Source organism: Sus scrofa, chromosome 16 (assembly GCF_054392235.1).
Source record: "Sus scrofa isolate SSC_HxYL_T2T_F1_AM1 chromosome 16, Sscrofa_HxYL_maternal_Yorkshire_Landrace_v2.0, whole genome shotgun sequence".
Lineage (NCBI taxonomy): Eukaryota > Metazoa > Chordata > Mammalia > Artiodactyla > Suidae > Sus > Sus scrofa.
Window position 1 is genome coordinate 15,330,405 of NC_139398.1, and position 13,482 is coordinate 15,343,886.

Below are 13,482 nucleotides of genomic sequence, written 5' to 3' on the forward strand. Positions count from 1 at the left end.
AATTGAAGGACAGAAGTGTTTCCCAATTCAATTCAATTCTACAGACACATATTAAGACCCTACTAAGTGCAAAGTATGGCAGAGTATATCAGGCCATCAAGTGAAAAACAGCAAGTGACCCTCCATTTCCTTTGAGTTCAACACTTAAGGATATAAAAAAATCATAGACTCTTGCTTTTATTCTGGGAAATCTTCTCACATAAACGTCACCTGTTTGCTAACTACAATATAAATAAAGATCAGGTCACTCTAAGCTGCAGAAAAGCCCCTGACAAGATTCCTCCAGGTTTAAAGGATGTGCTTGTCTCACCGAGTACATACAGGGGTAATTAATAAATAGTGTTTGACAAGGGTGATGTCAGTGGACAACAGCAATGCGGCACGATGTGCTTTTGAAACATCTAAGTGAAAAAAGAACTTGACAGCCTATCAAAGAGGAAAGCATTTGAGGTTCAATAGCTCTGGGCATGCTAAACATTTAATTTCTCACCTGTTCTGGAACTCTAAAAGTTCACTGTTGATTTTTTCAATATTCACTTCTGACCAAAGGATATCATGATAGCTATTTACAGTTTCTATGACACTGTTGTACAGAGTGTATATTTTCTGTAGAAGATTTAGTTGCTTCTTAATTTCAAGAAGCTGAGGGTACTGCGTAACTGGCAGACCAAAAAGCTCCTCTCCCCCAGTATAGGTGATATATTTCCGATAGATATTATCAAATTGATTCTAATAAAAATACAAGTGAAAAAAATCATCAAACATGATTTACACATGAATAAACATGCAAATGAGAAAAAAGCTTGGCCAATAAATAAACATGTATGATCTTTGACACATGTAAATAAGAATACTAAATGAGTATAATTAATTACATAGAAACCAATTATAATTATAACCATATCAAGTCATATTTTTATTATAGTTGATTTTACAATGTTGTACCAATTTCTGCTACATAGCAGTGTAACCCATTCATACATACATATGCATTCCCTTTTTTATATTGTCTTCCACCATGGTCTATCCCAAGAGACTGGATATAGTTCCCTGTGCTACAGAGCAAGACCTCCCAAATCATATTTTTTAAAATGTAAGTACATGCTATATTCACAATGGGCTCCATATTAAGGGAAAGAAATGCATGTGTTTAAAGCACATTAAGGTTGTGATTGTATAGAAAGTAAAAGAACCTTAAAAAATTACCTGAAACATGATAAGCCTATCACTGGCTTCCTGAGGTTTCAAGCCACTGGCCATTGGACCATTCTGAAACAAAAAGTTAAAATAAATATACAATAAAATGAAGTGATCGTATACAAATTTCATGAGCTCAAAGTATTTGGATATCAGTTTTCATACATGTCGCATACATGATAGGAAACAGTCTTTTATTTGTAAAAAAAAAAAAGGATTCAGGAAACAGATTCACTGGAAATACTTTCTAGGAGAAAAAAGCGAAGTTATTGCCACAACTTTCATATGCCAAAAAATTTTTTAAATTAAAATATGTGCTATTCATTTATTAGATGATACAGGCAAAGAAGGGTCAATAACTATTATGTAAGAAGCACAAACAGTGTCTGGGTTTCTTTTTCTTTGTTTGTTTCTTCTTTGTTTTGGGTTTTTTGTTTTTGTTTTTTGCTTTTTAGGGCCGCATGTGGGATCCAAACCGCGTCTGTGACCTACACCACAGCTCACGTCAACGCCGGATCCCCGACCCACTGAGGGAGGCCAGGGATCGAACCCACATCCTCATGGATACTAGTCAGATTTGTTCCCGCTGCACTACATGGGACCGTCCCGGTGTCTGGTTTTGAACTAAAACACTAATGGCACACAATGCACAGAGTTCACCACTCTAATATCTATTTGTGAGGTGACCTATAACATTGGCATTCCAATCAGGTTTTCCTACATTATTAGACCACCTTAGATACCTGGGTTTCTGTTCTTCTTCATCCGTGAAGTTGGTGCATGACTCCAATCTCCTAACTTCATTCACTTTGTGGTTTGGTGTGCTACTAGTTAATAGGGTCACATTTTACCCTATTCTCCACATTTTTTGCTTCTGTAGCACATTATAATCTGGCTAGAAATGGGTCTCCTGAACATCTTCCCAGGAGAAGATTCTACACCAAAACTCATATATGGATGATTAAAATATGGACTCCATCTGTCTTGTCCACTTTTGTGTCTTCAGCACCAAGGGCAGTTCTACAGTACACGCAGAACTAATGAATGCTATGGGAAGGACCATCATTGTAACTACGAGTAAATTGTCTATACAAGTCTAGAAAGCTATCAAACAACTTCAGTAAGAGACCACTGATAGAATATAAGCAGCACTTTCAAATTTTCATTTACTGTTGAAATAATTCTGGACGAAACCTAAGGGGAAAAGGGTTGTGAAAGGAAAATACCTTTACTCTCATGAAAACAAAATATCCATTCCTACTGAATTTCATTAAATTTGACATGTAATCTTCAAACAACAACTATCTTTTGCATATTGTATTCACCCTTTCTCTCAAAAGACACAAAGAAAGCTGATCGTACCAAATCGTAGTCTAGATAGAACTGGTGACAGTCTTGGAGGAAGACCTCCACGGTACTAATAAGCTCTTTCCTGAAACTGGGCTGCAATGAGATTAATTCATTCTGAACTTCGCTGGCACGAGCCAGAAGCTTCTCCCAAGTGTAACGCAGAGTATCGACTTTGTCCATCTCTTCCTTTGCTATCAGAAGCCCATATTTGTTAAGCAGGGCATAGGATTCCTACACAAAAGAAGAAAAATTTAATTTCTGCCCATCAGATGCATATAAAAGCATTAAAATGGAAAAGCTCAGCATGACAGGGAAACAGAGTTCTCGTTACTCTACCTGCAAATGTGGCAAAGCCTAAGAGAACAACTGAGCCCCTAAGCTTCAGTTTTCTCCTCCATAAAACAGGAAGATTCCCTGACCGCCTCAGAGGATTTTTGTGCATATCAAAAAATACTGTTTAAATGCATTTGGAAAACTAGAAATCATTATACAAATAAAAGGTATTTTTACTTGGGCCCCTAAATTCTATTTGAGGAATACAAAGTTAAGTCAATGAAAAACATAAAATAATTTAACTGCTCATTTCAGAATAACAAAATAAATCAGTTTTAGCTCTAACCCTTTTCACTTTGTTGGTTCAAGTTTCTAGCAGTAACACACAAGAAGGCATTCTTGAATCAGAATAAACACATAAACGGACACTGTCAGTGCCCTGTCCAGGTCCTGTTTACCAGCAGGTATTTGCATCTCAGACTGCTCGGCACGTTGGCTGTAGCAATCTGGCTGCCTTCTTCCCTCAAAAATTTGTCCTCAGCTGATCAGAGCCTCCTCGTGGGGAAATTATAGTCAATGGCCAACTGGTTTGGGGGAATAAAGGACAGTCCCCCTTGCCTCAAGGTGGGCCAAGTATGTGATACAATTCATGCTCCAGAACTCCCTGGGGAATCAAGCTGAAGTTACTCTACAGCCAAGATCACACCCTTGTTAAGCTTCTCCCCACCCCCAACCTCATCCCTTCCTGTTTCATTCCCGCCACTTCTCCCATGAGCACTCATCAGTGAATCACCTGTACAGAAATCTTCAAGTTCTGCTCTTAGAGACTTTAGATGCCACATAAAGGACTAGAACTAATCTATGTGAAGCACCCTATAAGGGGAGGTATCATCATTATTGAAATTGTTCTTCTTGGGTTTAGCAGCCGTTGCAACTCCAGTCCAGACCTGGTCACGGTATCATCTAATTGCACCCACTACATGGAGACATTGCTATAGAACAAGTGATGATCAGTTACCTCGATAGGTCCCACTTGAAAGTCGATGTGGATTTGCTGGTCCCTAATTTCCTTCAGAGCTGCCATAGCAATTCGAATATCATCTAGGTCTTTAATTGGACGACTCAGTTTCTTATTGAATTCTTCAACAAGAGTAAAAATATTTTCCATCTCACTTTTGTATTTTTTGTTACAATGACGGCCAATGACAACCATCCAGGCCTTTGTCTCAGCAGTCAAAGTGAGTTTCAAGTCGGCTGTAAAACCCAAGTGTCCACAATTCAGTTTGAAAGCCTCGAACCAATATAAAGAGACACAGTGCAACTGCTCACCAATAGTAAATATTTTGCAACTGATAGCCTTCTAACTGAAAAAGAAAAGTTTTTCCTAATCATTATATATTCACTCATTTTATAAAGCTTGTTTTGCAACAATTCAAAACACATTTCAAAATGCCAAAATCAAATATCAAATCATATCAAAAAATCAAATATCAAAACATATCAAAACTGTTAGAGATAAGCCTCAAGTGTTTATTATTGTTATTTCTTAAAGAAAGGGTATATTTTAACTCCAAATATGACAGACTCAACCCTTCTCTGAATTAGCATTTATTGTCAACATCCAGCAGTAAAGTGTTCAAAATAGTCCAGAATAAATAAGTATTGGAAGGGAATTAAAAACAAATCTACAAATTGGTCTTCAAGCTTGAGGCCCATAAAAGGAAAGTCGATCTCTAAAAAAGCTAGAACTCTGTGGAATACCAATCCAGATAAAGAAACAATAACACTATGACATAAAAGAAAATGAACTAACCTGTGTACAGAGCAATGGCTCCCACACATATATGTTCAGGCTCAGCATTAATTTCCTGCTCTAGTTTTTGGAAATACAGAATCTGGGACTCAAATTCAGAAAGGAGCGGGTTTTTCATAATAAACTCCATAATGGTTTCTTCTTTCTCCTTTTGCCAAATGTGATTATAGCGTTTGAAGCAATCCATGGATGCGATAACTTCCTAGAATACGAAAAACAGATTTGAGTGCAGAGGGGAGAATCAGAAATGGCATCATGACATAAATGAATATTTGGCAGTGGCTGGTGGTTCCCATGGATTTATTAAATGTTTAATGAGTGAATTGTATGACTAGCTGAAAATGCCACAGGACTGGAACTAGATACAACAGTGTAAACAGTAACCCAAGACTAGTAACAGTGAAACTGCTACCATCCTTAGCCAAAACAAAGAGGGGGACAGTTTCTAGAGAAAAAAAGAGAGAGAGAGTTCATGAAATGTTTTGTAGACAAGGCCTTGTTGATTGGAGCTGGACCTCCTGAACACAGCTTAGGAGTTCCCACTGTGGCTCAGTGGGTTAAGGATCCAGAATTTCCAGAGCTGTGGCTCAGATTTGATCCCTGGCCTGAGAACGTCCATGTGCCTCGAGTGCAGCCAAAAAAACCCCACAGCTCAAAATCATGCCACAGAAAGGGTAGTGCTACGAGGAAAAACATACTCTGAGGACACCCTCTTCCCCTGCTCAGAGATCCTCCAAGATTTTCACTGGTTAAGGAGGGTTCAATGAGAATGGACATCTACTGACTTGTTCCCCAAGGTCAGAGGGAGGGGATTAGATCTAGATGGCCAAAAAGAGTAAACCCAGCATCACAAGCCATTGAAAGAGTGCCTGGAATCGCATAATATGTGTGAATACATTGTATAAGGCTTGCCATCCATACAATATTAAATCTTCTCATCCAGGAGCACAGTTTGTGTTTCCAAATCTTCCCATCGCTCTTTTTTTGATTCCTTGTTAAGTTTTAAAGAAATCTTCATGAAGACCCTAGAAACTTATTGTATATGCTCTTAGGTATGTTTCAATAATGTTGTTGTATAAAAGATCCTTTCCCATGATTCTTATAACTATATAAATGGCATAAAATTTTAAGAAAAAAAAAACTGGTTTTTTTGAAGTTCCATTGTGGCACACCAGGTTAAGGATCTGGTATTGTCACTCCAGTGGCTTGGCTCGTCTCTATGGAACTGGTTTAATCCCTGGCCCAGGAACTTTCATGTGCTGTAGTCTCAGGCAAAAGAAAAAAAGAAAAAAAAAAAAAAAAAAAAAAAAAAAAAAACCTGTTTGGTTTTGTTTTTAACGAAATAGACCCATTTACTACAAAGTGTGTGCTTCTGTAAGAGGAATTGGCTCTCTCACAACTGGCAAACAGGGATTGAAGTCAATATAACAGGAAGGTCACATTACCAAGGGCTGTTTTCCCCAGCACTTTGCTTTGTACCCACCAAAGCAGTAAACCACACAGGGGCACAATGTTTTTTGTCACTTCTTCCTTTAGGATCAATTTGGTCACCACTTTGTTTTGAGAATGTTCTTTGCACAGGCCTGATCTGTGCATATTTTATCCTTGCTTCCTTAACACAGCGTTCTCAACTGTTTTTTACACCACTTTCTATCAAATTTCTTTCACCTTTTGAGAGTAAAATTCTGTACTGATCATAGCGTTATTAAAAGTGTTAATATTGGAGTTCCTGCTGTGGCTCAATGGTTTACAAATCCGACTAGGAATCATAAGGTTGCAGGTTTGATCCCTGGCCTTGCTCAGTGGGTTAAGGATCCGGCATTGCCCTGAGCTGTGGTGTAGGTCGCAGACGCGGCTCGGATCCCGTGTTACTGTGGCTCTGGCGTAGGCTGGTGGCTACAGCTCCAATTAGACCCCTAGCCTGGGAACCTCCATATGCCAGGGGAACAGTCCTAGAAAAGGCAAAAAGACAAAAAAAAGAAAAAGGGGGGGTTAAACTACGATTGTTATTGTTTTTGTCCTAGGTTTTGCATATTTGTTTCAACCCCATTTTTCTCATAACCCCTATTATATTAAATGAGCAATTTTGCAAAACATGCTTTTCTGGAACATATGTACTGCGTTACAGCAGAAATGCCTATAGTCATCTTTCAGCTAACTACTAACTTAACTCTTACTGACCTTTTTTTGTTTTCAGATTGGCCTTCTTGGATTTACTTGGTAGATAATTATATCATCTACAAATAATTAAAATTTGTCTCCTCTTTTTTTTTTTTTTTTTTTTTTGTCTTTTTGCTATTTCTTTGGGCTGCTCCCGCAGCATATGGAGGTTCCCAGGCTAAGGGTCGAATCGGAGCTGTAGCCACTGGCCTACACCACAGCCACAGCAACGCGGGATCCGAGCCGCGTCTGCAACCTACACCACAGCTCACAGCAACGCTGGATCGTTAACCCACTGAGCAAGGGCAGGGACCGAACCCGCAACCTCATGGTTCCTAGTCGGATTCATTAACCACTGCGCCACGACGGGAACTCCTGTCTCCTCATTTCTAATGTTTATGCTTCTTGGTAATCAACTTTTTCTATTGGCTTACATTAGAATTTCATAGTTACCTCTGCATAAGAAAAAAATTTTAACTGAAATAGAATTAAGAATACCATTATTTGAAAAAATATTTCCCACTGTGGCTCAGTGGGTTAAGAATCTGACTAGTATTCATGAGGATGAGAGTTCAGTCCCTGACCTCAATGAGGGGTTAAGGATCCAGTGTTGTCACAAGCTGCAGCATAGGTATCAGATGTGGCTCCAATTTGGCATTGCTATGACTGTGGTATAGGCCAGCAGCTATGGCTCTGATTCGACCCCTAGCCTGAGGACTTTCATATGCCATGGGTGCGGCCCTAAAAAGACAAAAAAAAAAAAAAAAAAAAAAAAAAAAAAAAAAAAAGAGCATTACCAAAGCATTCTAAATAGTCCAATTACCTTACATAAATTTCACCAACCTGTACCAAACAAGGAATAGCTTTACTCCACTGTCCCACATGCAACTAAAATGTCCCTCAGAACCTCAGGATTAAATGAGTTGAAACTCACCATCCACTAAAATGGAGAAAGCTAATCCTGTGGCCACTTGTCCCAAACACAACTGGTCACCTGGCATGGGCTGAGATGTGATATGCATACTCATAATGCATTTCAACAGCATGTAGTTATGTTCACAAATGCATGATCATTTGGAGAACGAATTACAGATTATCAAAGATCCCCAAATATGGGTAGACATTCCAGAATCCTGGGTTCTTTCAACATCCAAGAGATTATAATACTAAGAACATACCCTAACTAAAAAAGTTTTAGACTCTCATTTATTTTATATGAAAGTGTCAATCTTTATTAAGTTGGAACTTAAGTTCCAATTTTAGAGTTATTTTAATTGCCAAAGTTATTTTGATTATTTGGTCCAGCCCATCTTCTCAAGCCACACAGAGTTGTAAACTGATGACCAACCTATGGATGTGCTGAATGCAGGTCAAGTCTACACTCTGACTCAATGAACTACTGCCAGAGGAAAGGGGCAGGGATCAAGATTTCCTGTGGTTGGGAAAGAACCACCCAGAAGGACCATGAAGGGCCATGTCTAGTACTATGACCAAGTGTGCATGTATTCTTCCAGAAACAATTTGGCCATCCTATCAATCTGGTAAAAGTCCTTCAAATTATTCCAAGTGCCAACCCTTTCTATTATTTTAAGGAAGAACAAGATATGTACATATTTCCTTCGTATAATACAAAAGGAAATGCAACAAAAATGGCACAGACATGAGTATTTTGTTGACAACAGCATACCAATTTCAACTACTATTTCTTACCCTTAGATTTTCATAACAGTGGCTGCTTATATCAGAGAAAGTAATGGACCTTATTATTGATCTATTTTGTTGTATTTTCCCATGATTACTGAGACATTTGAAAGCATACTTGAATGTTTATTATCATTGTAGAATACTCTACTTACCTTTATGATTTAGTATAGAGCTTGATAAACTAAGCACTAGACACATATTTGTTAAATTGAATTATATGAACACTGTCCCTAAGGCAAAATTAAATACAAGACCTTCAAGATATTAAGAAAGGAAAATTGAAAATGCATAAATGCAAAAGCTTCCACTTCCCTCAGGAATGCATTAAATTTAAACTTAATATTTCTTCACGTGGTTAAAGCAAAGGCAGTTTTTCAAAATGCTTTTAAACAAATGAAACTCATTCTACCAAAACTAAGTAACAGGAAAGATATATTTACTGAATGGCAACCGTTTCCTCAACACCGGGAAACATTTTTAAAGAATAAGCAGGTCTTTGTGGCAATGTGACTATAGATTGCTTTTAAGTAGAAATTGACTTCAGGATTTGTGTCTTTTTAACCACAGAAACAGATTTGCCTGAACAGAAAAAGGAAAACTGAGAGAGGAGTAAATTGGGGGGAAAAAATTAAGCTGAATTTATATCCATGAGCAGAACAACTTTTTGTTGATAATACTAATACTTTCAATATTTGAAGCACTACCTTATTTCCACATGACAATATACATAAATTTTCATCCAACATTTTATAGGATCTCCCTGACCATGCAAATGTGAAAAATTGAATGTAAATCGCATTCTATTTCAGATGACACAAGTGACTTCCAACATCACTGACTCTTTGAGGTGAACTTCAGTACCAGCCCTACTTGTGGTTGGAGACATACCAAATTTTTTAAGTTAGACTTATTTGTACTACATAAATATATAATAGCTTAAAGGCATTCAACAGAAGATAATATAAAGCTAAAAACAATAGCTCTCTTTCATCTTGCAATCTAGAATGAGAAATCCTGAGTTCAGCAAACATTCGCTGAGCACGTTTGAGATTCTAGAAGCTGCTCGGTGAAGGTACAGTGGGCGAGACCCAGGCTACATATAGGATAAGCTTTTACACTCAGGCTCACACAGGCACATGTTGTAACGCAAAAGCCCTGGTGGCAAGTCCTCTTGGCATACCTTTTTGGTGGAGGTGATGATTGTGCTAAGCACAGAGACTAATTTTACAATCTCTTTGTTGTCAGAAACATTCTTATAATAGTTCCTGTTTTGCACTGGAATAGGTAAGTTCTCAGATGCCATCTCCAAGGTATCTAAAAGCAAAAAAAAAAAAAAAAAAAAAAAAAAAGAAAGAGAGAGAGAAACATTTATAACAACAAGTGTAGGGAACATGCTTTAAAAAAAAAAAAAAAAATGAGGGAGGGAATTCCATTGTGGCTCAGCAGTAACAAACCTGACTAGTATTCGTGAGGATGAGGGTTTGATCCCTGGCCTCACTCAATGAGTTAAGGATCTGGTGTTGCCGTGAGCTGGGGTGTAGGTCGCAGATGCGGCTTGGATCCCACGTTGCCGTGGCTGTGGTGTAGGCCAGCAGCTGCAGCTCCAATTTGACCCCTAGCCTAGGAACTTCCTTATGCTTTGGGTGTGGCCCTAAAAAGACAAAAAATAAAAAATAAAAATAAATTGTAAAAATTTTTCAATGAGGGAATTTCTGTAACAGTAAAATAAGAACCTCTGTAAATCTTCTTTATGAAAACACTGGGAAAATTTGTCAATATCAGTTTTTTTCAGGACTCTGGAAATTAACCAACCCTTGCAACAGTTCAAGGAGAGTTTGTTTAGTCAAGAAATATTTGGAAATGCTGGTAACAACAGTGAGTTTTGTGATGTGTTCACTTGCTCTACTCCCACTGCCCCCCTGACTGGCTACGTGGTATTCCTGGGAAATAGGAACCATGCCACCACTGTGGCTGTGAAAACCAAAACCTAGCAGTAGCCCAGTGGTCATCAGAGGGACCAGCTGGGTTTGGTGCAAACTGAGAAGCCTCATAGAATTGTCACCATTTGACTTGTCTAGAAGCTCCCCAGGAAAGCCCCATTCAAGAGTTTATCTTCATTTGACCTGACTCAGGACTCAATGAGTAGGAAAATCCCCATCCCCAAGGCATTTGTCAAAAAACGATCAGAACAAAATAGATTCAGACTCACAGACAGAGAAGACAAACTAGACTTTGCGACAGGGAAGGGGGTGGGGAGGATGGGCAAAACAGACGAAGGAGATTAAGAGGTAGAAACCTCAGTTATAAAATAAACAAATCTACAACATTGTAAATCAACTACACTTTAATAAAAAATAAAAAAATTGTTTAGAAGTTATTTAAAATTTTTCAAATATAAAAAATAAACATAAATAAATGCATCATAGGATATAGTGGACAGCATAGGGAATGTAGCCAATAACGTTGTAATAACCGTGCAAGGTAATAGGTAATAACCAGACTCACGTGGTGGTCATTTCATAATGTATAAAGATAGCAAAATAAAACAAACTAGTGAATATAACAGAAAAGAAAAGGACTCACAGATTTAGAGAACAAACTAGCGGTTACCACTAGGGAGAGGGGAGCAGGGAGGGGCAATATAGGGATGGGAGATTATAAGGATGGGAGATTAAGAAGTACAAACTACTATGTATAAAATAAGCCACAAGGATATATTGGACAGGATAGGTAACATAGGCAAAGTTTTATAATAATTATAAATGAAGGATAACTGCTAAATTGTGAGTTACCATATTGTATACCTATAATTTATATAATATTGTATGTCAGCTCTACTTCAATTAAAAATAAAATCAGGAGTTCCTGGCATGGCTCAGCAGTTAACGAACCCAACTAGTATCCATTAGGACTAGGACACGGGTTCCACCTCTGACCTCGATCAGTGGGTTAAGGACCTGGCGTTGCCGTGAGCTATTGCGTAGGTCACAGATGCGGCTCAGATCTGATGTTGCTCTGGCTGTGGTGTAGGCCGGCAGCTGTAGCTCCAACTCGATCCCCAGCCTGGGAATCTCCATATGCCGTGGGTATGGCCCCCCAAAAAAAACAAATAAAAAATAAAAATTTTAAAAATAAAATCAGCAATACTTAACTTTACAGCTGCCTGAGGTAATGATATCACTTGAGGCAAAAAAGAGTTTGACCAAAAAGAGATCTGGGGGTGAGATGTCCATGTATTCCTGGGGCTCTAGAAGGTCATGCATATGTACAGCTCGGTGCACATGCCCAGGAAAGACATAAAAACGCCCTAATCTTTCACTCTGGTTGAACTGAGGTCTTGTACAAACAGTAAATAAATGCTAGGGCAGCACTGAAAACTTTCTGAGCTGTCAGGTGCTCCAGTGCACACACAAACTCCCTAGGCAAAGGGTAGGAGACTGACTGATTCAAAGCACTAAAGGAAATCTCCATACAAGCACAGTTAACTGCTAAACTCATCAAGTGGAGACTACTGTGGTACACTCCAAAGAGAAGATAAATTTTACAGAATTAGTTTAGGAAAGTCAATTCAAAAAAAAAAAAAAAAAAACAATAACAACAACAATAGACCCTGGGGAAAAGAGTCTGATTTTCAGAATTGCGACATTATACTATTTAAAATATCAAGTTTTCAACAAAAATAAAAATTGTGAGACATGCAAAGATAAAAATAGTGCCCACACATAGGAACAAAAACTTTAGTCCATAGAAACTACACATGAGAAAACCCAGTATAGGAATTACTAGAAAAAATGTTTTGTTGACATATAGTTGATTTACGATATCACAGTAGAGTTAGGTGTACAACACAGTAACTCAAATTTTGTACAGTTTATACTGCTTTTAAAGTTATAAAATATTGACTATATTCCCTGTGCTGTATGTATCCTTGTAGCTTATTAATTCATTTTATACATAGTTTGTATCTGTTAATCCCATACCCCTTTTCTCTTCCCCAATCCCTCTCCCTACTGGTAACCACAGTTTGCTCTCTAGTCTCAGTTCTGTTTTGCTATACTTTTATCTGTTTTAATTTTTTAGATTTCACATATAAATGATAATATACAGCATTTGGTTTTCTCTGACTTATTTTCACTAAGCATTATACCCTCCATGTCCATCCATCTTGTTGCAAATGGCAAAATTTCACTCTTTTCTTATGACTAAGTAGTGCTCCATTGTGTATACACACATCTTCTTAACCCAGTCACCTGCTGATGGGCACTTGAGTGGCATACTGACATTGTAATAGAGCTGTTATAAAAACGGGGGTGCATGTATTTTTTGACTTGGTGGTCTCATTTTCCCAGGTATATAGACAGGAATGGAAACAGTATCTTTTTTTCTTTTTTTTTTTTTTTTTTTTTTTTTTTGTCTTTTTGCCTTTTCTAGGGCCCCTCCTGCAGCATATGGAGGTTCCCAGGCTAGGGGTCAAATCGGAGCTGTAGCCGCCAGCCTACGCCAGAGCCACAGCAACGTGGGATCCGAGCCGCGTCTGCAACCTGTGTTGCTCACGGCAACACTGGATCCTTAACCCACTGAGCAAGGCCAGGGATCAAACCTGCAACTTCATAGTTCCTAGTCAGATTCGTTAATCACTGCACCATGACAGGAACTCCAAATAATATCATCTTATAGTCCAATCTTTAGTTTTTTGAGGACCCTGCATGCTGTTTTCCATAGTGTATGCATCTACATTCCCACCAGCCATAAAAGGGGGCTCCTGTTTCTCCACATCCTTGCCAACATTTGTTATTTATGGCTTTTTTAACGACAGCCATTCTGACAGGTGTGAAGTGATATCTCATTGTGATTTTAATTTGCATTTCTCTGATGATTAATGATGTTGAGCATTGCTTCATGTGCCTTTTGGCCATCTGTATGTCTTCTTGAAAGACATACAGGATAAAATGTCCAGTCAGGTCTTCTGTCCATTTTTTAATCAT

At 38.2% G+C, this 13,482-nt stretch overlaps 1 protein-coding gene across 3 annotated transcripts in view; it reads right to left on the minus strand.

Moving 5' to 3' along the window:
• DNAH5 (dynein axonemal heavy chain 5) overlaps positions 1-13,482 on the minus strand; it is a 319,273-nt gene that overhangs the window by 164,406 nt on the left and 141,385 nt on the right. For all 3 annotated transcript variants that reach the window (XM_085001716.1, XM_085001717.1, XM_085001715.1), the window contains 6 exons: positions 9,678-9,811; positions 4,634-4,835; positions 3,839-4,074; positions 2,560-2,778; positions 1,207-1,269; positions 491-729 (listed from right to left, as the gene is read on the minus strand). In XM_085001716.1, coding sequence (XP_084857842.1) covers positions 491-729; positions 1,207-1,269; positions 2,560-2,778; positions 3,839-4,074; positions 4,634-4,835; positions 9,678-9,811 — 1,093 coding nt within the window. The remainder of the gene's footprint in view (positions 1-490; positions 730-1,206; positions 1,270-2,559; positions 2,779-3,838; positions 4,075-4,633; positions 4,836-9,677; positions 9,812-13,482) is intronic.